Source organism: Capra hircus, chromosome 6 (assembly GCF_001704415.2).
Source record: "Capra hircus breed San Clemente chromosome 6, ASM170441v1, whole genome shotgun sequence".
Taxonomy (NCBI): Eukaryota; Metazoa; Chordata; class Mammalia; order Artiodactyla; family Bovidae; genus Capra; species Capra hircus.
This window is the reverse complement of record NC_030813.1, coordinates 63,402,287-63,428,919: the sequence shown is the minus strand read 5'-3', so window position 1 is coordinate 63,428,919 and position 26,633 is coordinate 63,402,287. Positions and strand designations below refer to the sequence as shown.

The window sequence follows — 26,633 nt, the reverse complement described above, 5'->3', positions numbered from 1 at the left end:
AGCCCAGCGTTTCTCATGATGTACTCTGCATATAAGTTAAATAAGCAGGGTGACAATATACAGCCTTGACGTACTCCTTTTCCTATTTGGAACCAGTCTTTTGTTCCATGTCCAGTTCTAACTGTTGCTTCCTGATCTGCATACAGTTTATAAATCCAAAATTAATTATGGAAAAATACAAAATCAGAATAAAATTTTAATGTTATAAATTTTATTCTCATTTTATAATTTTATAAATTAAATTATAATTTTATAATTATAAAATAACTATAATTTTATTAACAAATTTTAAGTCACTGAAAAAGGATTATAGATGCAAAGGAAAAATGAGCACAAAATAAGCAATAATATATTAGAAAGCCAATAAAAATATAAAATGAGTCTAATATTGTTTTCCTTATTATAATAGTATTTTAAAGATATGTAAAGGATAAAGCTAGTGAAAGGGGAAATCTGGTCAAATACAATATTTTTTACAAACATTAAGCAAAGCCATCATAAATGCACTTTCACCACTAGCTGACTGGTGAGCTGTATCTCTGCTACAGTCCAACTTACTGCTTGCCTACTCCTGCTGTTATTCCATTGATGGTGACACTGACTCTCTGCCCACGTCCAGAGAGCCTCCTTCCCTACTTCTCTCTCTTAATTCGAGATGGGAACTCTCCTAGAGGCAGAAGTACCTAAGGTCTGGTTGCAGATCCCAGGGTCCAAGCACATCTTCAAAGAGGAATAGTGGCCCCCTTCCTGTCTTCTTATCAGAGATGGGTTGTGCCCCATTTCCATGTACCTACAAAAATTTTTATTTTGTCCCCTAGTTGACTATATCTCCTCCTTTCAGCATGCATTTCTCAGATTTAATTGAAACCCTGTGGTGCTTTTTTAGTAAAAAATTATTCCTTATGTTATTATCAAGACAAATGATAGGTAGATGCTCTTTAAGACAAAAAAAAAAAAATAATGAAATAACAGTAAAAGAAGCACTTGTTTTTAGAATAAACTCATTTAAAATTTCCAAATCATTTATCCTGCATATATGTCTTCATTTAATAAGACTTTTTTCTTGATTATTTTATTAAAATGTTTTCCATATCACCTTCTTGCTTTCAAAACAAAATTACTGTGACTAATAAGGGGTAAATATCGATATATAAGGGGCTTCTCAGGTGACGCTAGTGGTAAAGAACCCATCTGCCAATGCAGGAGACTTAAGAGACCTGGGTTCAATCCTTGTGTTGGGAAGATCCCCTGGAGGAGGGCAAGGCAACCCACTCCAGTATTCTTGCCTAGAGAATCCCATAGGCAGAGGTCCCATTGGTAGACTACAGTCCATAGGGTCACAAAGAGTCGGACACTGAAGTGACTTAGCAGTTGCAGCAGCATCAATATATAAGATAAAGAAAAATGCTTCAGCAGTGTTTACATTGTCACAAGTATACCGGAGAGTTAGAGAACTGGAAAGACTCATTACAGTGGTCATCTGACTTCCTAAAACTTTTTTTTTCCATTATGAATTATTACAGGATATTAAATATAGTTTCCTGTGATATACAGGGCCTTCTCAGGTAGCTCAGTTGGTAAAAAAAAAATCTGCCTGCAATCCAGGAAACCCCAGTTTGATTCCTGGGTCAGAAAGATCCGCTGGAGAATGAATAGGCTACGCACTCCAGTATTCTTGGGCTTCCTCTGTGGCTCAGCTGGTAAGAATCTGACTGCAATTCGGAAGACCTGGGTTTAATCCCTGGGTTGGGAAGATGCCCTGGAGAAGGGAAAGGCCACTCACTCTGGTGTTTTGGCTTGGAGAATTCCATGGACTGTATAGTCCATGGGTTCACAAAGAGTTGGGCATGACTATCCTGCACAGGGATAAAGGACCTTGCTGTTTATCCATCCTATATATAATAGTTGGCATCTGTTAGTCCCAAACTTTCAGTCCAACCATCTGCCACCTCTCCTTTTGGCAACCACAAATCTGTGCTCAATGTGAGTCTGTTTCTGTTTGGTAGATAAGTTCGTGTCATATTTAGAATCCACCAATGGGTGAAATTATATGGTATTTACCTTTCTCTTTCTGGGTACTTTGCTTAGTATGGGGCTTCCCTGGTGGCTCAGATGGTAAATAATCTGCCTGGAATGCAGGAGACCCAGATTTGGTCACTGGGTTGCAAAGATCCTCTAAAGAATGGAATGGCAACCCACTCCAGTATTCTTGCCTGGGAAATCCCATGGACAGAGGAGCCTGGCAGGCTACATACAGTCCATGGGACTGCAAAGAATCGGACACAACTGAGTGACTAACACTAAACACGTGCTTGGTATGATAATGTCTAGGTCCATTCATGTTGTTGCACATGGCACTATTTCATTCTTTTTATGGCTCAGTAATATTCTATTGTTAATAGGTACCACATCTTCTCTACCCATTCATCTGTAGATGGACACTTAACTTGTTTCCCTGTTTGGCTATTGTGAATAGTGCTGCAATGAACATTGGAGCGCTGCATCTTTTTGAATTAGAATTTTGTCTGGATATTTGCCCAGGAGTGGGATTGCTGGGTCATATGGTAGGTCTATTTTTAGCTTTTTAAAGGAACCTGCATACTGTTCTCCGTAGTATACACCAATTTACATTTCCACCAGCTGTATAGGAGGGTTTAAAACTCCTTTTTAAAAAATTGTGGTGTGAACAGATAACATAAGATCTACCCTGTTACAAATATTTAAGTGTACAGTATAGAAGGTTGACATTGTGCATGGCAGATCTCCAGAACTTAGTCATCTTATATAACTGAAACTTTATACCCATTGGAAAGCAACTCCCCATTCCCCAAACTCTTAAAGGGTTCAGAGTCACTGAAGAATGAAAGCATTAAAAAAAAACCATAAAATGCTTTAAACATTTTGTAGAGGGAGGAGATCAGTTTTATGGAAAGAATTGTGAAGAAAAGATAAGCAATAACTGCTATCTGATTGGGGCTTCCCAGGTGACGTAGTGGTAAAGAATCCACCTGCCGTGGGTCAAAAAGCTCCTTTGGAGGAGGCCATGGCAATCCACTCCAATATTCTCGCGTGCAGAATCCCCGTGGATAGAGGAGCCTGGCAGGCTGTAGTCCATAGGGTCGCAGAGTCGGACATGACTGAAGTGACTTAGCATGCGTGCATGCTATCTGATTGAGGCTTCCCAGGTGATGTGGTGGTAAAGAATCTGCCTACCAGTGCAGGAGATGCAGTAGGCATGGCTTCGATCCCTGGATTGGGAAGATTTCCTGGAGGAGGAAACGGTAACCCACTACAGTATCCTAGCATAGTTGCCTAGAGAATCCCACGGACAGAGGAGCCTAGTGGACTATAGTCCATAAGGTCACAAAGAGCTGGACACCACTGAGCAACTGAGCACGCACGCAAGTAATGATTTTTACAATACTGACACAATGCTGAGAAAAAAGTATATGTTGGGCCTTCCCATAGATCTCAAACGGAGCTCGGAGAGGTTAATATGCCTTCTATACTTTCTGTTTTTACTGTTTTTTGTTTGTTTAAATTACAAAGTTCCTTCCACTGTAGAACTCACTGGTGCTTTCAACACTTGAAGTTATTTATTTAGCTAGAATTGCATAACTTCCTTTGGTTTCTGTACTGTAAGTTGTCTTCTGTCACCATCCAACCTTGCATTTTCACTGCCAGGCCTGTCCAGGCTCTTTAATGTGCCTCTGTTCATCCATTTATTTTTTGCTTTTCATGCATAATCTTGTGTTTTCATTTTATATAATGTGGCAGGAGAAAGGGCAACCTTTTTTCCTAAAGTTTGTTAAGTAAAATGTTTACTAGCTTGAAGAGTAAACTCAAAAAAGTTGAGAATCTTATTTGAACTTATATTCCCCAGTGAGTATCTTGAGTTTGCACAGGAATTCTGAATCTCATATTCTTTTTTTAAGTTCTTTGGCCCATCACATCTCTTTTCTCTGTTCCTCACTGCAATAGAAGCGAGCCATTTTAAAGCAAGCCCTGCTGTGTATGCATAATAAAAACCCTTTAGAAAAATCCCATTTTAACAGATCATTAAATATTATTGCTTGTGAGGGGCTAAAAATCCAAGATTCCAGAACAAACACATTTTTATTCTTTTGTTTTAATTTTTCTATTAAGATACTTAAACAGAATGCACATATAACAAACCCCCAAAGAGATATATGTTTGAAATCTAACAAACCCCCAAAGAAAATCCACATACAAGGAAACTGAATACACTGAATACCTCTTAATAAACAGACAAACACAAACAAACAAAATCCTCCCCATATTGCCTAGAGATTTAAACTGTGGATTAGAGACAGACCTTCAACTGATTTGAAATTCCTATCTTGACATCAGTTATCAAGTAAAAGCTGACAAATGCTGTAGAAATAAACATATCCTCCCAAGGTTTATTTTTAACTCCTAATATAATGATGTAGGCTTTGATTTCTTCAGTAGTTGCAGTATTTATCAACCAGAGAGGTTTCAGTTGAGTTTTAAGAGGATAAATGAGTAAAAGGGCAGGACAGTGTATCAGTCAGGGCTGAGTAACGCAAGACTGCAATAACGGCAGACCAATTATTCCAGTCCTAGACAAGGTCTTTTTCTTTTTGAATGGAAATTTGCATACATTGTACTTTTGGAGCATACCAAATTTCTCATCTCAGGTTATTTTTCAGTTTTTGATATGCTTTGTAATTCTGTCTTGTGGCCTGATATGATGATCTTACTTAGTTCAGTTCAGTTCAGTTCAGTTCAGTCACTCAGTCATGTCCAACTCTTTGCGACCCCATGAATCGCAGCACGCCAGGCCTCCCGGTTCATCACCATCTCCCGGAGTTCACTCACACTCACGTCCATCGAGTCCGTGATGCCATCCAGCCATCTCATCTTCTGTTGTCCCGTTCTCCTCCTGCCCCCAATCCCTCCCAGCATCAGAGTCTTTTCCAATGAGTCAACTCTTCTCATGAGGTGGCCAAAGTACTGGAGTTTCAGCTTTAGCATCATTCCTTCCAAAGAAATCATTATTTAGGGAATGCATTATTTTATGAAAATGGTGATAAGAGGTGGAGGTACAGATTCAAAGGCTACTCATTAAGACACACTCTGGTGATGGAGCAGGGCTCAGAAGTTCCTCATGGCTCTGCTCCCAGGTAATTACTTCCCCTGCTAGCTGGTGCCAGGAAACACGGCAAATATGCGAGATGACACTGACTGGTATTGACTCAATAACACTGTTGTAAAACTAATTAGCAATAGTGACTTTAGTTAAATACTGGGTGCAGTCACTGTATTACAATTATGGCAGTGATTAGAAACTCTGGTTTTCACAGAGAAAATAAGTGAATGGTACAGGGATAATTGCAGGGGTAACTGAGAAATGTTCTTGCTAAGAAAGCTGAGTGGAATCTCTTCTTAAAGGCTGTGTTCGCCTTTTATACTCAGAAGAGTAAAACTCTGTAATGGACACAGGATTTCTTAGCCAGCCGTCATTTCCTGGGGCTTCTCCAATATGGTTTCTTGAATTCCACCTGAATGTCCAATGTCACCAACTAGGGCAAGTGCAATTATCTCAGACTGATCTTTATACCTCTGATTCTCATCCCTGCTTACTCTGTCTGTGTTTATACTGCTAGCAACTCAGCAGCAAGCCTTTCCCCATCCTTGGAGCACCTAATAAAACTCCTCAGGCAAAGCAGTTTCATCCTTCAGCATTATCCTAAGCTTCCTGTAGAGAACAGTGGTTTTTGTGTTTCTGCTACAGAGGAGTTTTTAATACAATTATGTTCAATGCTGATGTAGCAGTTGACAGAGGTGCCATGTGCTGGCAGGCTTTTACTCTCTCCACAGAATTAAGGGAACGCATGTTTGTTTAAAAACATTAACTTTACATGTTGACACACACATTTAATGAGAAAACAATTTTGTATTTCAGGAATGTAGAACAGAGGAGAACGATGTGTAAGGAGTTTTTAATTATCAATAGGAGACAGAAGACAAGGTGGGTTACCATTTAAAATAGGGAATAGTCAGACTCAGACTCACTGAGAAGTATGATATTGATCAAATACAGGAAAGAGATTGTGTAACATGATATACTCTTCATATCATACGCTACCATTTGCATTGCACTTAAAGATCTAATCAGTTATTTAGTTTCTTCCTTTTTAGGACTAGATCTTAAACTTATTTTCTTTTAAAACATATATGTTTATATATATATATGTTCATATTTTCTATTTTAGTAAGTCAAAATTGATAATTTATATATATTAAAATATTAATTTTAAAATTATTGATATAAATTTTCTAATAGTATACTTAATCACTTTACAGTCTCTCTAATTCTCTCTTTAATTATTCTCACTCTCTCAGAATTAAAGAAAATTCTGTTTTGTCTTTATTAGATATACCACAAGATTGTTTTTTTAACAGCCATCTTTTCATTTTATTTGCTAAAGACTTTTGTTTCCTTCTTTGTTACTGTCTGTCTTTCATATTAAGCTCCTATTCCTTTTGAGTTATTTTGCTATATTTCAGTACCCTGAGTTGAATGCTCAATTCATTTATTTTTATTCTTTCTAGTTTTCTACTAAATGTATTTTAGGATACATTATTTTTTATTCTGAGTATCACTGTGTAAACTCTACAGATTTTTGATACGTGGTAACCTCACTATTCTACATTTTAAAATAAAATAAAGTCTTTTATTGACGTAACATGCACAGCCCAGTGCCAACTGAAAAGATTTAAGTTTCCTGTTCAAAAAGCAGAAAGAGCAAGCCACTGAAATTCTAAAATATAAAGCTTTTTCCTTTTTTCTGTGGTCACTCTCAAAACTTATTGTTTTTTATTTGCTATTAAATAGTTTCTAAGTAAAGAAATGTTAAGTTTTAAATTACTAGCATGAATTGTACTGTGTATATAGTAATGCCAGTTTTAAATGCAAATATTAAAGCATTAAACTGATACACAGAATCACCAAGATAACACGCCTGGTATTTTGTTGCCAGTGCGTGTGTATGCATACCTTTCTTACTAGAAGAGGCAAAAAGTATTGCACAAAACTAACAAAGCTCCTATTCCACTTCCTTATGTGTACACATTCTGCGAACACACTATCTTTGCCTTACTAATAACTAAAGAACTGAAAGAAACAAGAGTTATGGATTTCCCTATCTTTCCCTTTCTATGCTATCGTTTTTAGTGTAATGATGAGTAAGAAAGGATAGGATAGGATTCCTTGGTCAAAAATTGAATTATAAAACAATATTTTGTTATTGATAAAGTAATTAAAGGATAGAGCAATTTGAACACATAATACGGAAGATTTTGATTAGGAAGTTTTTTTCTAATTATATGTATGATTTTGCTATTGTAAACAAAAATGGTAGAAATTGATAAAATAAAACCAATAACCATTCTCATCAGTACTAATATTATCCATTCTGATCTGCTCTTTGATCCCCAAATCAGAATCACCTTAGTATTCTGTGACTTTTGTCCTTTGCAGTATTGCTTGCAAAGTATTTCACCATTTATTAAAAGCAAATGGAGTGACCAGCCATTCAAGCAAAACAGTGTGAGTCTTTAATATTGATTAAAATTTTTTTGTACTTCTCACACACACACACACACAAAATGCTTATATACAGTGACAGTTGTATTAAAATCAATTATAATGTAAGCCGTAATTTCTAATTAGTGATATTTATATGTAGTTCTTATTATTGAGTAATTGTAGCTCTGGTTTACTTCCTTGTTATGGAAATTTTTGCCCTAAAAGGAATGAATAGAGTTGAATTTTATGTGGTTTGTTCAAGTACGTTTTATGAATCGAACAAAGAATGACCATCCTAGATCACTTCACTGAACTACATAAAGTCAAAGCACACTATTCATTTCTGTGAATCCTGTGTTCTCAGCACTTCATGAAGAGCTATTCAATATGCATCATACTGGGAACATACTCTTTTACTAATGCTGCCTATATTTAAATAGTGCTATCTTCAAGCTTTTACTGAATAACCATTAATATATCTTGTAATTAAACATGGTTTTCCTAATGTATTCCCGGTGCAAATTCTTACTTTACATAACCATTTTGATTGATCTCCATAGAAGGTGTTACCAGTACATCTTTTTATCTTGTAATAGTTTCATTAGCAATACCTCACAATCTTTTAATCTGTAAAGCTTTAAAGTCAGAAAGGAAGATTGATGTTACTGCTGCTATTGAAATATTAGATTTAGACTAAAGTGCAGTATGAAGTGACATGAAAAGTTCAAGGGATCTCAACCCTGACAGAATCTACTCGTTATTTAATTAGGCTCTGAAAGCTCTTAGCAGACATTTCTGACCTAATGGTAGAATCTTTCCAATCAAGAGGCGCATCATTGAGAAATGTTCAGTCTTAAAGGTGCCTTCGGAGAAGCCAATGGCAACCCACTCTAGTACTCTTGCCTGGAAAATCCCATGGACGGAGGAGCCTGGTAGGCTGCAGTCCATGGGGTCGCGAAGAGTCGGACATGACTGAGCGACTTCACTTTCACGCATTGGAGAAGGAAATGGCAACCCACTCCAGTGTTCTTGCCTGGAGAATCTCAGGGACGAGGGAGCCTGGTGGGCTGCCGTCTCTGGGGTCGCACAGAGTCAGACACAACTGAAGCGACTTAGCAGCGGCGGCAAAGGTGCCTTATTATACAAATCTAATTCTGATATTTTGAACTATATTATAGTACTTGGCAAGTCATGAGTCCTGAGATAATTCCCTTATCCTCTCTTTTTCTTCTCTGCTGTAATTCTACATCCTCATCAATTTTTTGATTATTTTCATACTGTAAAATTTAAAGTGGAATTCACATTTAAATAAATAATTTTTGTTTAAACTGTTTTTATTTTTTTGATCTGTGCCTATCCAGTTAATGTAAAAGAACCTCTTTATAGGTCTAAATTTACAATAATGTGTGCTTCAGAAGATATTGCAACATAAGCATTTGTTCTGAAATGGGAAAATCTTAGATTTGATAAAGATTACCTAGTTAAAGGGCTTCTCAGGTGGTGCTAATGGTAAAGAACCTGCCTGCCAGTTTGGGAGACATAAGAGACATGGGTTCAATCCCTGGGCCGGGAAGATCCCCTGGATGAGAGCATGGCAATCTACTTCATGCCTGGAGAATCCCATGGACAGAGGAGCCTGGCAAGCTACAGTCCATAGGGTTTCACAGAGTTGGACATGACTGAAAGGACTTAAAATACACATACACACTGATTGTATATATAATACATATATATATAAATATATACATATATATATTTCTGCATAACTCATTCTAAATTTCCCCGGCTTTTCACACACTGATTGTACACACATATACTCATTCTAAATTTCCCCAGCTTTTCAGATCAGTAGCTTAAAATATTTAAGTTTGTGCATTAGGCGTCAGAGTTCTGCAATGACAAATACAATCGAATGTCACTCAGCTTGCTTCAAGAGGAAAGATTTAAGTTATACTCAAGCTTATCTGAATCTATTAAAATATCTAAACTGGTTTATAAAAAGGATTTTTCTGGTAATATTATATTTTATTCTATCTAAAATACATGCTTAACAGGTGGAATTGACCAGAAGGATCACCGAGTCAGACAGGCCAACTTTGGTAGGGCTTCCTTTCAACTCTCATTCTCTTCTATTCTGGTTGGGGTTGGGCACTCAGCCATCTGAAGTCACATCCAAAAGCATTTTGCCAAGTATGTAAAGGTCTTCTCTCTCTTTTTTTCCTTCATCAACGGTTTAAAGTATTCCAAGGATTTCTTGTTATTGAACTATCCAAATAATTTGCCTTCTAACCTTCATCTTTGCCTTAGATTATGGGATGGAGTTGGTAAGGTACTGTGGTTATCCAAGTCTGGGTTATAAATCTACTCCTTGGACTTGGAGTCCATTACTTAGATAGGGACCATAAATTTATTTTCAGACACACATACACACAGCCAATAAAGAATTTACTCCAAATACACAAGTATGATACAAAACAGAAATCAATCCTTCTTTGCAGAGGTAAGGAACTGAAGCAAAAATACATACAGTATTGAGGATTAATAGTAATTATCTCTAATCTGGCTTGAATAGAAGGTGGGAGTAATAGAAAATGAGTTTTGGAGTTGAAACTGGGACCATGTCATAGGATGTCCTGTTTATGTGGCTAAGAGATTTGAATTTGTTTCTGAAAGCCATTTTCAGAGAAGAGGTACTATAAAAAAGAGCTCTGTTTTGGTGATATGTAGCTGGGTTCTCAGTGTGGATAGCAGGTGGTAGATATTAGAAATGAAAAAATCTCAAATGTCTTTTCAGTAGATTCAGTAAGAGGTTAGATGGTCATTACAATAGATTAAGGAGAATCATAACAGTGATGGTCAAGACTAAAACAAAGGAAATGATTGACATGCTATCAAAGTATACTCAGTAAGATTAGGTAGCTGTTCATAGAAGGAAGGAATCGATAGAGCAGTAGGGATAGCAATAATGAAGATGATGCTAAGACTTCAAATCTGTGTGATTCAGAAGATTGCAGTGCTTATACAAAAAAAGACAAATAGAAACATCAGGGGAGGAACTGGTTTAAAGGGGAAAGAATAGTGAGGTCATTTGTCATTTGGGAGTGTATGGTATTTGAAGTTTAGGAGATGTCCAGAAATCAGTTAAACCTAGTGCTAAAACTTTAAGGAAAGGTCAGGTGCTAGAGATGTGCATGGAATCACTTATAGATAAGAGTTTGTGATTAAAAATGTCATTTATATATATGATGTATATGTCTATAGTTAGAGGGGTTGATGTGTGTGTGTGAGCGTGTGTGTTTAGAAATAGAAGAGTTTATTGTGGGAATAGATATGATGTTGTTAGAGGACTATAAACCTCATCATGCAAATAATGGCTGATTTATATAACTAGGCAAAACTTAGACTCAACATGATAACTATTTTCCCAAATCGTAAGGGCTAAGAGTTGGAAAAGAAATATGATGACTGTTTGGCAGAGATTGCATTTTAGTAAAGAAACTAAAATCCTGTAATTCAGATCCAGTATCATCAAGTTATTAAGATAATACCATGCTCACTTGTATAAATGCCATAACTCAACATTGACAGGGGCCAGACATTAGACTAAATAGACTTGTATTAGTTTCCAATGGCTGTTGTTACAAATTCCCAAGATTTTGGTGGCTTAAAACAACATAAATTTTATTCTCTCATAGTTCCAGAAGCCTGAAATCCAAAATCATTTCAGCAGGCTGAAATCAAGGTGATAGCCATGCTAAACTGCCTCCACAGGTTCAAGGGGAAAATCTGATGCTTGCTTCTTCCAGCTTCTGGTGGTTGCCAACATTCCTTGATTTGTAGCCACCTCCCTCCAATCTCTGACTCAGTAATCACCTTTCCTCCTCTTCCTGTGTGTGTATCACATCTCCCTCTATCTCCCTCTAGCAAGGATTCCTGTGATTGATTTAGAGTCCATCCAAATAATCCTGAAGAACTGCTAATACTTTGTCATATGAAGTGAGAAATACAGTTTCCAGGCGTTAGGACCTGGGGCCACGTTTCAGCCTACTGTAAGACTTTCTCATACATATCTTTCCTTAAAGCAATTCTAGGAGAGATGTACCATATTTTTAATCCTTCTTGAGCAGAAAAGGAAAATGAATCTAAAAGACACATTTTGGCACATAGCTAGTAGTTGTCAGAACTTTACTTCAAGCACAGTTTTGCTACTTAAGGGCTGAGCAATGTTTCATTGTCACACAACATGACATTAAACCCTGCTGTGCGCATTTATGTTTCTCTTTTCCATTCACTGTTGTGATTCTGCACTGCTTCCTTAACAGGTACACTTTCACACATCTCAAAGGGAAAAGAGGGGGCACGCACATTAAATAGTATGGCAGCTGAAATCAAGGCATCTCGCTGGACATTGTTGGAAGTACTTGAAACCATTTATTGGTAGGAAGGCACTCAGATTCTGAAGAGATGTAACAAATAAAAATCCCCTTAAATATGACTTTCTGCCTACAATCACTGCTGCTCCTGGAGCCCAAGAGTATTAGCCTGGCTTATATTTTGCTCCCTCACAAACTCTGCTTCCCCTGTTGTCGTTGAGTTTTTGCTTTAAGTATCTTACATCAGGCAAGGGTAATTTGCAGCCAGCGTGGTCTTTTGTTCATTTCAGTTTGTTACACACAGCACACCATAAGTGCACCCCAACCTACATTTTCGGAGCGCTGTTTTTTCCTCCCACAGCCATCAGATGTGTTATGAATACAACCTCTCAATCCTGTGTAGGTGGTATGACCCACAGTTTATAGATGTAGAACAGCATGAGTAGGCTTGTGTCCACAGATTTTTAAACCTCATAAATTATCCCTCTTATACAGTATGCGCCTGTGAAAAAGGAGGTAATGAGAAGGTGGCCACCTCAGCATGTACAGAAAAAAGTCAGACATTCATTAATAAGATGTGGTAGATTCGGATGTGGTGGGAGCCTAAGAATGAAAAAGTCTTAATTTCGGGATCTAGAAGGAGCCTGAGCATCTTTCTGAAGCTCTTGTTTTTTTTTTTTTTTTTTTTTCTTAATCACAAAATTTGGTACATGTGCCACAGAATACTAGCTCCCATAAGTGAAATGGGAAGATAGTTTCAAATGTAGACTGCTTGCAAGGTGTTGGTAACCATTCTGCATGTGATAGGGATTCTGAACAGACATGTGAACACTTAATATCTTCTTTCCTAGACATCTGATGCAAGCATCAGATACAATCACATTAGTATTATAGAATTCAATACACAAAAAGACAGTTGGTTTTCCTTATTATATACAATGCTCAGTGCTTTTTATTTCTCTTTAATAATCTCAAGGGATTAACATAGGTACTGCAAGGAGATCCAACCTGTTCATTCTAAAGGAGATCAGTCCTGGTGTTCATTGGAAGGACTGATGCTAAAGCTGAAACTCCAATACTTTGGCCACCTCATGCAAAGAGTTGACTCATTGGAAAAGACTCTGATGCTGGGAGGGATTGGGGGGCAGGAGGAGAAGGGGACAACAGAGGATGAGATGGCTCGATGGCATCACCAACTCGATGGACATGAGTTTGAGTGAACTCCGGGATTTGGTGATGGACAGGGAGGCCTGGCGTGCTGCTATTCATGAGGTCGTAAAGAGTCGGACATGACTGAGCAACTGAACTGAACTGCACTGAACCTTCTCAAATGAAAATTTTCACTACAGAGACTATGAAGTCCTTCTTATAGATCACACTAAAAGTTCTTATCTTTACCCATGTCTTTTGTTTGTTTTTGTTATAACCTATGGGCTTAGTTATACTTGGGTTTATCTGCTTGTTAGTTAAAATAAAGCAAAACTTTTTGGGGGATAAAAAAATTCCCTATGAGCTCAGACATTCTTAGTTAAATTATATGAATTTCACTTAATTCAGTTTAACTGTTACTGAATAATTATGAGTCTTGTCATGATAGTGGTGCTCCAGGAAATACAAAGATAGAAAATAATCTGTTCCATAGTGCTTAACATAGGTGTTTTATGTGTGTGTGTGTGTGTGTGTGTGTGTGTGTGTGTGTGTGTGTGTGTGTTGGGGGGCAGAATCCAGAGATGCAATTTAAAATGAGTATGGAAATAACTATTATTTGAGACAAGATAAACCCAATAATTGGTAGATTCAAGCAAACTGAAAAGGGTCATTAGAGAACAAGGATAAGAAATCACTTCCAAATGGAAGAATGGAATGTTTGATGCTAAAAGCACTATTGGGAATAGGCTTTGAAATGGTACTTTTCCTTTGAAGCAAGGAAGGAATGCAACCCAGACGGGTGGAATAGGCATGGATAAAGCAAGACATTTACCAGGAATACATGTATTTTGGCCAGTGTACGTGGAACATTACAGTACGGGTTGTGATAATTATTTGGGTCACACTAAGAGTAGTTTCCAATGCCAAAATGTGTCAATGAGACTTGATTCTGTGTACATAGGAAATATTTAGAAGGTTTTTGTACATGGAATAGACTTTGGGAGTATTTGTTTAGCAATACTGTAGAGAATTGTTTGAAGTGGAGCTAAAAATGGAGTCAGAGAACTGCTTAAGAAGTAATGAGAAACCTGTTATAAGAGGTGAAAAATGGGAGTAGAAATGAAGGGTTAGATTCAAGGGGCTTCCTTGGTGGCTCAGATGGTAAAGAATCTGCCTGCATTGCAGGAAACCCAGGTTTGATCCTTGAGTTGGAAAGATCCCCTGGAGAAGAAATGGCTACCCACTCCAGTATTCTTGCCTGGAGAATCCCATGGACAGAGGAACCTAGTGGGCAACAGTCACAAAGAGTTGGACACAACTGAGCAATTAACACAAGCACTAGATTCAAAAGCCAGTTTCAACAGTAGAATTAACAAAACCTGGAAAATAATTGGAAATGATGATGCCATCGAGTAGCCAAAGATTACTTGGATATCATCTATAGAAATAACTAACAGAAAGAAACAGATTTATAGAAATGGAGGAAGGTGACAAGATTACTTTTGAAACCTCCTCCAATATAAGTCTCACTACATGTATATTTTCTTATTTTTTCCTAGTACTACATTACTTTTGCTTATTCACTCTATTAGTATCTTTGATTCAGTGATGAATCAGCCTCCTGAATGGAGCGATACAAGGAAACTTAAGACACAGTCTCTGCTCTCATGGAAATAACAGTTGGCCCTTGAACAATATAGGTTTGAACTGTGCTGCTGCTGCTGCTGCTAAGTCACTTCAGTTGTGTCTGACTCTGTGCAACCCCACAGACGGCAGCCCACCAGGCTCCGCTGTCCCCTGGGATTCTCCAGGCAAGAACACTGGAGTGGGTTGCCATTTCCTTCTCCAGTGCATGAAAGTGAAAAGTGAAAGTGAAGTCACTCAGTCGTGTCTGACTCTTTGCAACCCCATGGACTGCAGCCCATCAGGCTCCTCCGTCCATGGGATTTTCCAGTGCAGGTCCACTTAAATGCAAAATTTTTATCAATGGTAAATACTGCTCCTACTGCTGTTTAGCCTCTTAGTCGTGTTCAGCTCTTTGCGATCCCATGTACTATAGCCCACCAGGCTCCTTTGTCTATGAGATTTCCCAGGCAAGAATACTGGAGTGGGTTTCCATTTCCTTCTCCAGGAGATCTCCTCAACCCAGGGATCTAACCCATGTCTCCTGCTTGGCAGGCAGATTCTTTACCACTGAGCCACCTGGGGAGCCCATAATAAATACTACTACTCTATGGTCATTTAGGTGAATATTTAGTAATATAAAGGGCTTTCCTCGTGGCTCAGACAGAAAAGAATCTGCCTGCATTGTGGGAGACCTGGGTTCGATCCCTGAGTTGGGAAGATCCCCTGGAGGAGAGCATGGCAACCCACTCCAGTATTCTTGTCTGGAGAATCCTCGTGGACAGAGGAGCCTGGTGGGCTACAGTTCATGGGGTTGTGAAGAGTCAGACATGACTGAGAAACTAAGCACAAGCACACACAGTAACATAAAATGTACTGAATGCTAAGTACCAAACAAATGACCTAGTCAGTAGTAGTCACTATAGAAATTCAGAGAAATGAAAATAATTGTCTTTTTATTATTTTGGTTAAACAGTTACTCTGATCGAGACTTCACAACAGTCTAAAAAGGCACAGTTTGTGCCTTCAAGGTATTTACAATTTAAGCACTGGAAGACAGATTGTAGATAAAAAAGTATAGTAAAAAGTTAACAAGTACAAGGATTATTACAAGATTGGGTTAGTGGTCAATCATGTCAGTATGAAAAAAAGAATCCATAATATATTTCTCTTTTCAGTTACCCTTCTTTACTTTTCTCTTTTATTCGCTTTCCTTCATAGAAGTGATCAAGTAATGACAGAAGAGATCATTAAAACATAAGAAATGTTTAAATTATTTTCGTATAAAATTAGTTTTTATTCATTCAAATAGCTTTTTATAGCTGCAGTACTGTGCTTGTCACACTAAGCCTGAATGACTAGGAACTCGTGTGTGTGTGTGTGTGTGTGTGTGTGTGTGTGTCCTTCTCTTGAAACTAACACTGTGGTGCCTGGTACATAATAGGTGCTCAACAAATGTTTATCAAATTGAAATGAAAATTTTTTCCCCTTTGGATTCAACTACTTAATACTTAGAGGCCTGTGGTGCTAATATTTAAGATGGATTGGTTCATTCTGTTCAAGTACCACATAACCAGTCACACACCATTGAGTTTAGTACTATTAAAAGGCAATTTCCTTTCTGGGAATTATGCCTGTTGCAGACACATTTTACATATTCAGTCTTTTTCATCATCAGTAGGCAGGTAAAGAGATTAAAATAAAAGATTGTTTTCAAGTGTGCAGTTTTCCACATAGACTTCATTTTGAAATTCCTGTGTATTCTGAAAAAAAAAAAAAATGGAAGTCCTATTGAATGTGCCTACACCCATCACTATTAGTCATGCACCTTTTTAAAGATGAAAATATTAACATTTAATTTCTGTACAACTCTATTCACCCAAATAACTTAGAAAAGCTACTATTTCTTCCTTTTTACGTCAATGTAATAAAAGCCAATGGAATTAATTGAAAATAATGAAAAAGCACTTTGTCCAATTTTATAGGTTTTGGCCCACTGCGATACATTCAGTATATTTTATTTTGTTTAATGTAATGTTTTTACTATTTTAATTCATGCATTTTAATAACTCAGAGTGAGCATTTGTGTTTTATTTTCTCAAATAAGTTCCTTTTTGGACAAAATAATTTAATACTTAATAGTCTCTCAAATTTATTATAAAGAACTTTACAGCAAAATTGCTCCAACATCTGTTATCTCCTTTCTTATTATAACCATAGGACTAGGAATTACTGTTCTTATTTCATTTTTAATAGATAAAAAACTGAAGCTTAGAGAAATAAGTGACTTGCCTGTAATTCATATGTTCATAGTTACTACTTGTGAAGCTGAAATTAAAATGGAATTATTTGGATTCGTCAATCAGTACTCAATATTCAGATAAGCAAATATGGCATACTGTAGCCAAATAACAATGAATATTTATTCTGTATGTTAATAATAAACATTGCAAACATTTACACATGCCAGGCACATCCTAAGTACTCTGGGTGTGCTAGCTCATTTAATCCTTGCTGCAACTCGATGAAGTTTAAACAGGAGCAGAGGCCCAAAGAAAGTAAATAACCTGACCAAGAAAACACACCTGGTCAAGTTCTGGAGCTAGAACGTGAGCCCAGCCAGTCTGCACTGTGTTGCCTGAAGCCTCATTCTCACTGCCAGCATTTCAGTGGCAAGAACAGATTTAATGAAACAATTGTAAGTTGATATCTTCTAGAACTACACTTCTTATCAGTGAATTTAGAGAAAATTACCCTAGAATCCTGTAATTCTGTGAGTATTTAAATAGAAGTTGAATTTGTTTCCCCATTCTAAAAGGTAATTTCTATTAATGGTAACTCTTTAATGTCTTATATTTAATATTCAGTAAAGTTTTACTACATGAAATAGTTCTTACTATTCATGATGTAAATTAGAATCACAGAACTTTATCACATAAATGAATCTAGGGGCTAACAAATATTTGATGATATCAATAGCACAAAGTACTTGCTAGAGAGGCTGAGACAAGCTTAGCCTCAGATCTTCCACCACAGTGAAGAAAGGTGTGCATCTAATAAAGGAGTATAATGTGTATTGTGTGTATGTGTGCATATGTGTCTTCACTGCTTTTTAAAAATTAGTTGTGGAGTGGCATGAACTAGGTAGCTGGCTTGCAGGTCTCCTAGGTAGAGCTCAACTCCCCTGGAAAGACAGTCAACTCCTGGATGAAAATCCTACTGTATTTAATGGCAAATAGTCAAATGAAAAGTGGAAGATTTACTTTTCCAAATACTTTTTGAAAAGTTTCTAACTGCACACATATATTGAACTTTTAAATAGCTAATTCCTTTTTAAAGTTAATCTTATTGTTCACTGATTTGTCACCTATTCTAATAATTAAGTGAAGGAAGAAAGTCCAGCTGATTAAGTCACCAAATCACATTTAATTTTCTTTTTCTATCCTTCTTTTCTTATACTAAGTCTGATTGGTGCTGTAATTCAGAGTGCAGAATGCTTTTAAGAAGATCACAGTTATATACTTGATTCTATTATTAGCAGAAGAGACACAGAAAAGTTTCTGACAGTCATGCTGTTCCTGTATATGCAGGACTTATTATTAAATGATTATTCATGTGCTTATTAAGGCATTTCACATGACTTTGGATCATTGAATGGAATGATGTAAAGTTTTAAATTATCCCTGGAAGCATACAATTAGCAGGTATTCACAGAAAACTAAGTAACTAGAATAAATCATTATTACCTTCTAATTCATTTCTTTTTTATTAAATCTCATGTCATAAAAATGCAAAAATCATTTTGTTATCATATCTTAGTCTCAATTTAAATCAACTAAGTTATCAGTAATGATTTAAAGTGTGCTTAATTAAATAGAAATTATAACATATAATATGTTATGCATCATCAAAAATTCTACCATAAATCAAAAGGAGACTATTACCCTTAATGATTTATGCAAGAACTATGATAGCATTCTATATATTAGAAAGTGTGTTCTTCAAAAAATTAAAAACAGAGCTACCGTATGATGCAGCAATTTCACTCCTAGATATTTATCCCCCCAAAATGAAAACGCTAATTAGAAAAAGATAAATGCATCCCTATATTCATTGAATCATTATTTGCAAGAGCCAAGGTATAGAAGGAACCTAAGAGCTAATCAGTAGACAAATGGCTAAAGAAGCTTTGGTGTGTATGGTTTATATATCTATATACATATACAAATACATAAGTGTATATAGATAGATATACACATAATGAATTCTTACTAAGCATTAAAAATACTAAAATTGTGCCATTCGTGATAATATGGATGGACATAGAGAATAAATAGGGCAAAAGCTAATAGTGTTCTGCCAAGAGAATGCACTGGTCATAGCAAACACCCTCTTCCAACAACACAAGAGAAGACTCTATACATGGACATCATCAGATGGTCGACACTGAAATCAGATTGATTATATTCTTTGCAGCCAAAGATGGAGACTCTATACAGTCAGCAAAAACAAGACCGAGAGTTGACTGTGGCTCAGATCATGAACTCCTTATTGCCAAATTCAGACTGAAATGGAAGAAAGTGGAGAAAACAACTAGACCATTCAGGTATGACCTACATCAAATCCCTTATGACTATACAGTAGAAGTGATAAATAGATTTGAGGGACTAGATCTGATAGAGTGCCTGATGAACTATGGACGGAGGTTTGTGACATTGTACAGGAGACAGAAATCAAAACCATCCCCAAGAAAAAGAAATGCAAAAAAGCAAAATCGCTGTCTGAGGAGGCCTTACAAATAGCTGTGAAAAGAAGGGGAGCAAAAAGCAAAGGAGAAAAGGAAAGATACACCCATTAGAATGCAGAGTTCCAAACAATAGAAAGGAGAGATAAGAAAGCTTTCCTCAGCCATCAAGGCAAAGAAATAGAGGAAAACAATAGAATGGGAAAGACTAGAGATCTCTTCAAGAAAATTTTAGACACCAAGGGAACATTTCATGCAAAGATGGGCTCAATAAAAGACAGAAATGGTATGGACCTAACAGAAGCAGAAGATATTAAGAAGAGGTGGCAAGAATACACAGAAGAACTGTAGAAAAAGATCTTCATGACCCAGATAATCACCATGGTGTGATCCCTCACCTAGAACCAGATATCCTGGAATGTGAAGTCAAGTGGGCCTAAAGAAGCATTACTACGAACAAAGCTAGTGGAGGTGATGGAATTCCAGTTGAGCTAGTTCAAATCCTGAAAGATGATGCTGTGAAAGTGCTGCACTCAATATGCCAAAAAATTTGGAAAACTCAGCAGTGGCCACAGGACTGGAAAAGGTCAGTCTTCATTCCAGTCCCAAAGAAAGGCAATGCCAAAGAATGCTCAAACTACCACACAATTACACTCATCTCACATGCTAGCTAGCAAAGTAATGCTTAAAATTCTCCAAGCCAGGCTTCAGCAATACATGAACCATGAACTTTCAGATGTTCAAGCTGGTTTTAGAAAAGGCAGAGGAACCAGAGATAAAATTGCCAACGTCCGCTGTATCATGGAAAAAGCAAGAGAGTTCAAGAAAAACATCTATTTCTGCTTTATTGACTATGCCAAAGCCTTTGACTGTGTGGATCACAATAAACTGTGGAAAATTCTGAAAGAGATGGGAATACCAGACCACCAGACCTGCCTCTTGAGAAACCTGTATGCAGGTCAGGAAGCAACAGTTAGAACTAGACATGGAACAACAGACTGAATCCAAATAGGACAAGGAGTACATCAAGGCTGTATATTGTCACCCTGCTTATTTAACTTATATGTAGAGTACATCGTGAGAAACACTGGGCTGGAAGAAGCACAAGCTGGAATCAAGATTGCCAGGAATAATATCAGTAACCTCAGATATGCGGATGACACCACCCTTATGGCTGAAAGTGAAGAAGAACTAAAGAGCCTCTTGATGAAAGTGAAAGAGGAGAGTGAGAAAGTTGGCTTAAAGCTCAACATTCAGAAAAATAAGATCATGGCATCTGGTATATCAATGCCTCTTCAAAGAAGTCTTCCTTGAGCTTCCATCTTACACTACAAACAAGAGTAACCCATTTCCAGCATACATATATTGCATTCTGCTGTACTGTGGAGCCTGCATTCGTGTGTGTGTATTTTGGGGAGTATTTTTCCATGGATAATTATTAATACCATTAAGAACAATAACTATATAATTTACATAGTTAACACATGGACTTCATATGGCATCACTGATTCAATAGACATGAACCTGGGCAAACTCTGAGAGATGGTGAGGGACAGGAAGGCCTGGAGTGCTGCAGACCATAGGGTCACAAAGAGTTGGACACGACTTGGTGTCTGAACAAATGGACTTCATGTTCCTCTGTGTTCTTCCTGGCCTAGCTCATTGAGCATTGTTCCCCAGGGAATCAAAACAGAATGAACCATTTGCTTTAATGGTATGCGGTATCTCTGTACTGCCTTCCTCTTTGATGTTACTACTTTTCTGCCTGGATAGCTCTATTTAATATTCTATCCCCTGCCTATTAACAGAAAATGATTTCTCATTACTCATTAATTCTTAAACATAAGTTGGCTTTCCCAGCTACTTGCAGTTTAACCCTTTAGTCATCTTTGGGAATGAAAATCTTAGATTCCTCTGTGGAGATTTCTGGTTAAAATAACACACAAGTTTGGTAAACAGGTAAAAACCGTTTGTTTATAGTTTGCATTTTACTAGGCTAGTGGGCATTATGCTAGGTTGGGATTACATTCCGCCATTAAGGTAATTAGATAAACAGATGCTGTACTTCCTTTGCCACCTGACTGCCATTTAAATACATACATACAAACCATTCATTCAGCAAACAAAATCTCCAGAGATGGACCTGTACATTTGTACATTAAAAAAATTACAATGATGTACTCTCATTGTTGAGAATTACTGTACTAGACCTTTTTGTATGGTGTGTATATGTGGGTGTGGGGGTGTGTGTGTGTGTGTTTGTTACTCAGTCATTTCCGACTCTTTGCGACCCCATGGACCGTAACCTGCCAGGTTCTTCTGTCTATTGAATTCTCCCGGCAAGAATATTGGAGTGGGTTGCCATTCCCTTTTCTGGGGGATCATCCCGATCCAGGGATCGAACCCAAGTGTCTTGTCTTTTTAGGTGGATTCCTTACCACTGAGCCACCAGGGCAGCCTTCCAAAACATTCTAAAGTTTTTTAGAATCTTTACTCCCTCTCAACTAAATGTCTAGCATCAGTGTGTTTTCTTCTAATTTTAAATAGGGAAATTGGTGATAGCTGGTGGGCTGCAGTCTATGGGGTCGCACAGAGTTGGACATGACTGAAGCGACTTAGCAGCAGCAGCAGCAGCAGTACATAGTGGGTGCTCTTATGAAAAGTATTTTTATTGCTTGTTTCCTCACCCTTCTAAGTAATATAGACTATTCATATTGGTTATTAATTCATATATATTAGACTGAGGAAACCCTCAGAATCTTAACTGCATGTTGAAATCATCTGAATCTATTAAATGACCCAATGATCAGGTAGCATTGAGCAGGACATCTGGGGTTAGGATCAAGGCATCAATAATCCATGCTTTGCAGATAATTCCATATGTGGCTAAGGCTGAGACCCTATGAATCTGACCAGTTATTCTCAACTGGCTGCACAGTAGAATCCTCTATGCAATTGTTTAAAATACTGATGCTTTTCATTTCAATTATGGTTCAGATAACTTCTGCATAAATGTTGAATACAAGAGAAAAACATTTGGGTAACATATTTCTGAATGATTGGGCTCAAGTTAAAATCAAGGTTTTATTATAGTTCTGGGTATGTGGTGATGTTCAATAAATGTTAGATGGAGATCCTAATCCACAACAGAGTCAAGGAGAATAAAACATGCTCCCTCTTGGAAATAAACTGTTTGTGTATTTGAAATAATTATCTTGGCAAACTACCATTTTCTGAAAGTTGCCCTCCTAGGTAATTTACCTCAAATGGTAAGCCTTGAACTTTAAGAGAATACTATATTTCAACTATATTTTTCAGCATAATATTAGGTACCTATATATCTTACAGTGCTTTCATGATTCTCTCCAAGAAAGTAGACAGGAAACAAGATTAAGAGATGGAGGATAAGATTTAAACCAGTTTCCCTCTTGGAAGCATAAATGATGCTATTGCACTTCTGGGCCTGGAGAATACTGTTACTTTGTAAAACAGAGCCATGGTACTTTCTGCGTTATGATGGTGAATTATTTATATATGCAAAGGACAACTAATGCCATTAGCTAAAACAAAAATGAACTAACTGTTCAATAAAACAGTTATGGGACTAACAAAATATTTATATGTGATATCTTTTTCAGATTGCAGGAACTAGTAACTAAAAATAAAAAATCTTTTTTTTTTTTAGCATGAAGTTATAGATGATCTGTTATGGGATAAATGCTCATCAAGCAAACCTCTCAAATTTAATTGTTTTCAATAATTAATCAGCACATTGCATGCTTCAGTGTACATTAACTGTACCAAGTGTTGGATTTAATTCCTTAAATATTAATTAGGAAAGCAGACCACATTTTTCTTAAATGTTTGTGGTTGAAAATAAAAAATATATACATATAGCTTATTTAATTTGACCTTCCCACTTCTTACTCAGTTTTTCTACTTCTTTCTTCCTTTTTAGGACCACCTCAGAAAATAGTGTCACCTAAACAAGAACACGAAGATAGGAAACATGACAAAGTCACGGATAAAGGAAGTGAGAGTGGGACTTCCTGTAATGAGCTCTCCACGTCCAGTTGCGACAGCCACTCAGAGGCGAGCACTCCCCAGGACAACAACCCGCCCAGTGCCCAGCAGGCGACAGCTCACCAACCTAACACCTTAACTTTGGATCGTCCTTCCAAAAAAGCACCTGTGCAATGGATGCCCCAACCAGACAAACGCAGAAACAGTGAACTCTTTCAGACGCTCATCAGCAAGTCCCGGGAAACCAATCTTTCCAAAAAGAAAGTCTGTGAGAAGCTAAGTGTGGAAGAAGAAATGAAAAAGTGTATTCAGGATTTTAAAAAAATCCACATTCCAGATTATTTTCCAGAGCGCAAACGCCAGTGGCAATCTGAACTGTTACAGAAGTACGGGTTATAGTAACGGTCACATCCCTGCAGTGTTTCAGTGACGTTCAGTGTTTACCGGTGTCACCACCTGACTGTGTACTAACAATGGTCAGTGTGATTCTTGCTGCTCTTCCTTTTCGTGAACAGTGGATGTGGGACAGTATTTTCTTTCTTTCTTTCTGTTGTTGTTGTTTTTAGAAATATTTCAAAAAAGAAAACTAATAAATATTGAATCAAATCGTGTTCCTGATTCAAAAAATTTTGCAAGAATGAAAGTAAAATGTGCATGATCAAGAAGCTTAGAATCTTGATTTTTGAACTGTGGTCAACTGGCTATGTTTGTCATTTTGTAACTCACCAAAAAGAAATCATCATATCACTCCAAATAAAGTGACGATATGGATGAAGCAACATCAAGTAAAATGTTAGATGATAGTTTTGGGACCCAAATCCAAAACTGTTTAAATGTTAATGCAATAAAACAAGTATTACTTTTGCATGAGCACAATATTACAAATAAATCACAAGACATAGGAAGATCTGTTTGTTGCTTGGAAAGAAATAATTGTGAAAAAATAGCAAAAAAAAAAAATATGGTTCAGACAAAGCCTATAAATGTAAGCTAAGAGATTGAATTTTATTTGTCTGGATCTGTGATTTTTTTGTGTATGTGTATGGTGTTCTGTATGTTAAGATGGTGTAAATATGCCTTATGATCTTGTGTTATGGCACTGACATTCATCTATTAATGCTAGTTATGATTATTTCTGTGAAATGAGTCCTTACATCAGGCTGTGAAAATTGGCATAATGATGCTCGGAAAGATCTTACTCTCATGTTAATCACAATAATTGAGGGAAATGGTGAAGAGCTTTATGTATTTATTAAAAAAGGAAATATATATTAGAATTTCTTGATCTCTATTGACTCTTCTTTTAAAATATTCAGTTGTTACATTGCCTTCAGTTTTTCCTTTAAAATTCCGAACTGGAGAATGATACGTTCAAACTTAATGTTGACAAGTTAGAGACTTATAATTCAAAATGGAGGTAGAGTCAAATTCAGATAGCTTTGGTATTGATTAATAAACCCTTAGCCTGCAAGAGAAAAAGATTTCATCTGAGGATGCACTAAAATTTTATTTTAGCTGACAACTGGATTGAAAGTCTCCCTAAATCTAATTGGGAAGTTGCTGCTTGCAAATTATGGGACAGAAATGTCAACAAGAAGCTAAAAGTTCAGCCTGAATGACAAGGGCTTTCTTCCTGATTGCATAGATGAAAATAATCTTTCTTATCATAAGCCACACAATTTTTGCCTCACCATATCCACAGCAAAAAATATATAATATCCCAAAATTTTGCTAAAGAATAGGCACCAGGAGGACAAAAATATCTCTAATAATCAGAGCTCAATCTCCTCTGTGGTTAGTTGAAATAAAAGTTGAGCAGCACTTGTAGTATCATTTCTTCCAGGGTAATATTGAAAGATAAGCATTATTAACCCAAAATTTAAAATTGATGTTCATTTTTGGATGTAGTTTTAGATTTCTCACTCCTCTATTATATAAAATACCATCTACAGTGGAGTATTAAAGAAAACCCAAATGTATGATTTGCCTTGAATAACCTATCAGGTTTTAGTGAAGGAGCTACTCTTAAATTCTGCATTTCATTTTGGGAAGGTTGGCAGTCCCACCCACTAAGTTGGCTAAGTGTGGCTGCAACACACTGGTTAAATGGACAGAGCTTGTGGTTAGGTTGCTGTTCCCATCTCTACCCATCCCTACCACTACCACTAATGTGACCTTACGGATAACAGGGGTATTAATAACATGATAGAGAAGATTTAAATGAGGTAATTGAAGTTAAGCATCACCACCACTCCTGGAGATGGAGGGGAAAGACAGGTAGTGGGCTTACCAGAATTTTTGGAGCCAGTACTGTCAGATGGAAATTTTCGAATAGAGAGGAGTAAGCTGTTCAATAAGAACTATAGTCTCTAAGGAGTCATGGTCATTTTCAAAGATGCCTCCCAAAGCAAAGACAAAGGGGATAGGTTATCCTAGCTTCCCACATTTCATTTCCCACCAACACTTTCCATTTTCCCAACGTGAGTACAAGCAGTTGGTAAATGAGCTTTGGAAATGCAAATTCAGTAGAGGTGATCCCACTGTGATAGAAAGCCCAGCACTGAAGGGCAGCGAGTAGCTCTGAAGAATACCTCACACCCTCCTCTATTATTTCCAATACAAAATTTCAAATAGAATTGCAGGGGTAAGAATCTGGTAAATAAGAACTATTTCAGATCTTCATATCTCTACCACAAAAGAAGTGATACCCATAAGATTGGGAAGTCCCATAAGATTTCTAAGTCCTTCTTAGAAAATTAGAACATATTTCCTTAATAGTCTATTGAGCACTTACCATACACCAAGCATTTGGCCCAAAGGTTAACAACATACTCAAGAAATACAAATTACTAGCCATTGCCCTTGGGAAGAAGCGTATGGTCTGATTCTCCCATACCATTATGCTTTCACCAGAGGCTAGTTCCTGTCTTGTCCCAATTGGGGCTACAAGAGGATCAAGGGAGGAAGCTAGAATGAGAACTCTTCTTTGAAAAAAAAGGAGACTCCAAAATTTAAAGATGGCTTAGACTAAAACTGCTATATAAAACTTTACCAAAATATCAGTAGAAAAAATCTAGAAGGTTGCAAAAATCAGAAAAGCTAGAAGCAGGCATTGGATTTGAATATTTTTAGAGAATAAATGCAT

The 26,633-nt window shown here is 37.0% G+C and overlaps 1 protein-coding gene across 1 annotated transcript in view; it reads left to right on the top strand.

Moving 5' to 3' along the window:
• Positions 1-24,765, top strand: part of KCTD8 (potassium channel tetramerization domain containing 8) — a 281,792-nt gene extending 257,027 nt beyond the window's left edge. Inside the window, exon 2 of the mRNA XM_005681564.3 lies at positions 23,424-24,765. Coding sequence (XP_005681621.2) covers positions 23,424-23,887 — 464 coding nt within the window. The 3' untranslated portion in view covers positions 23,888-24,765. The remainder of the gene's footprint in view (positions 1-23,423) is intronic.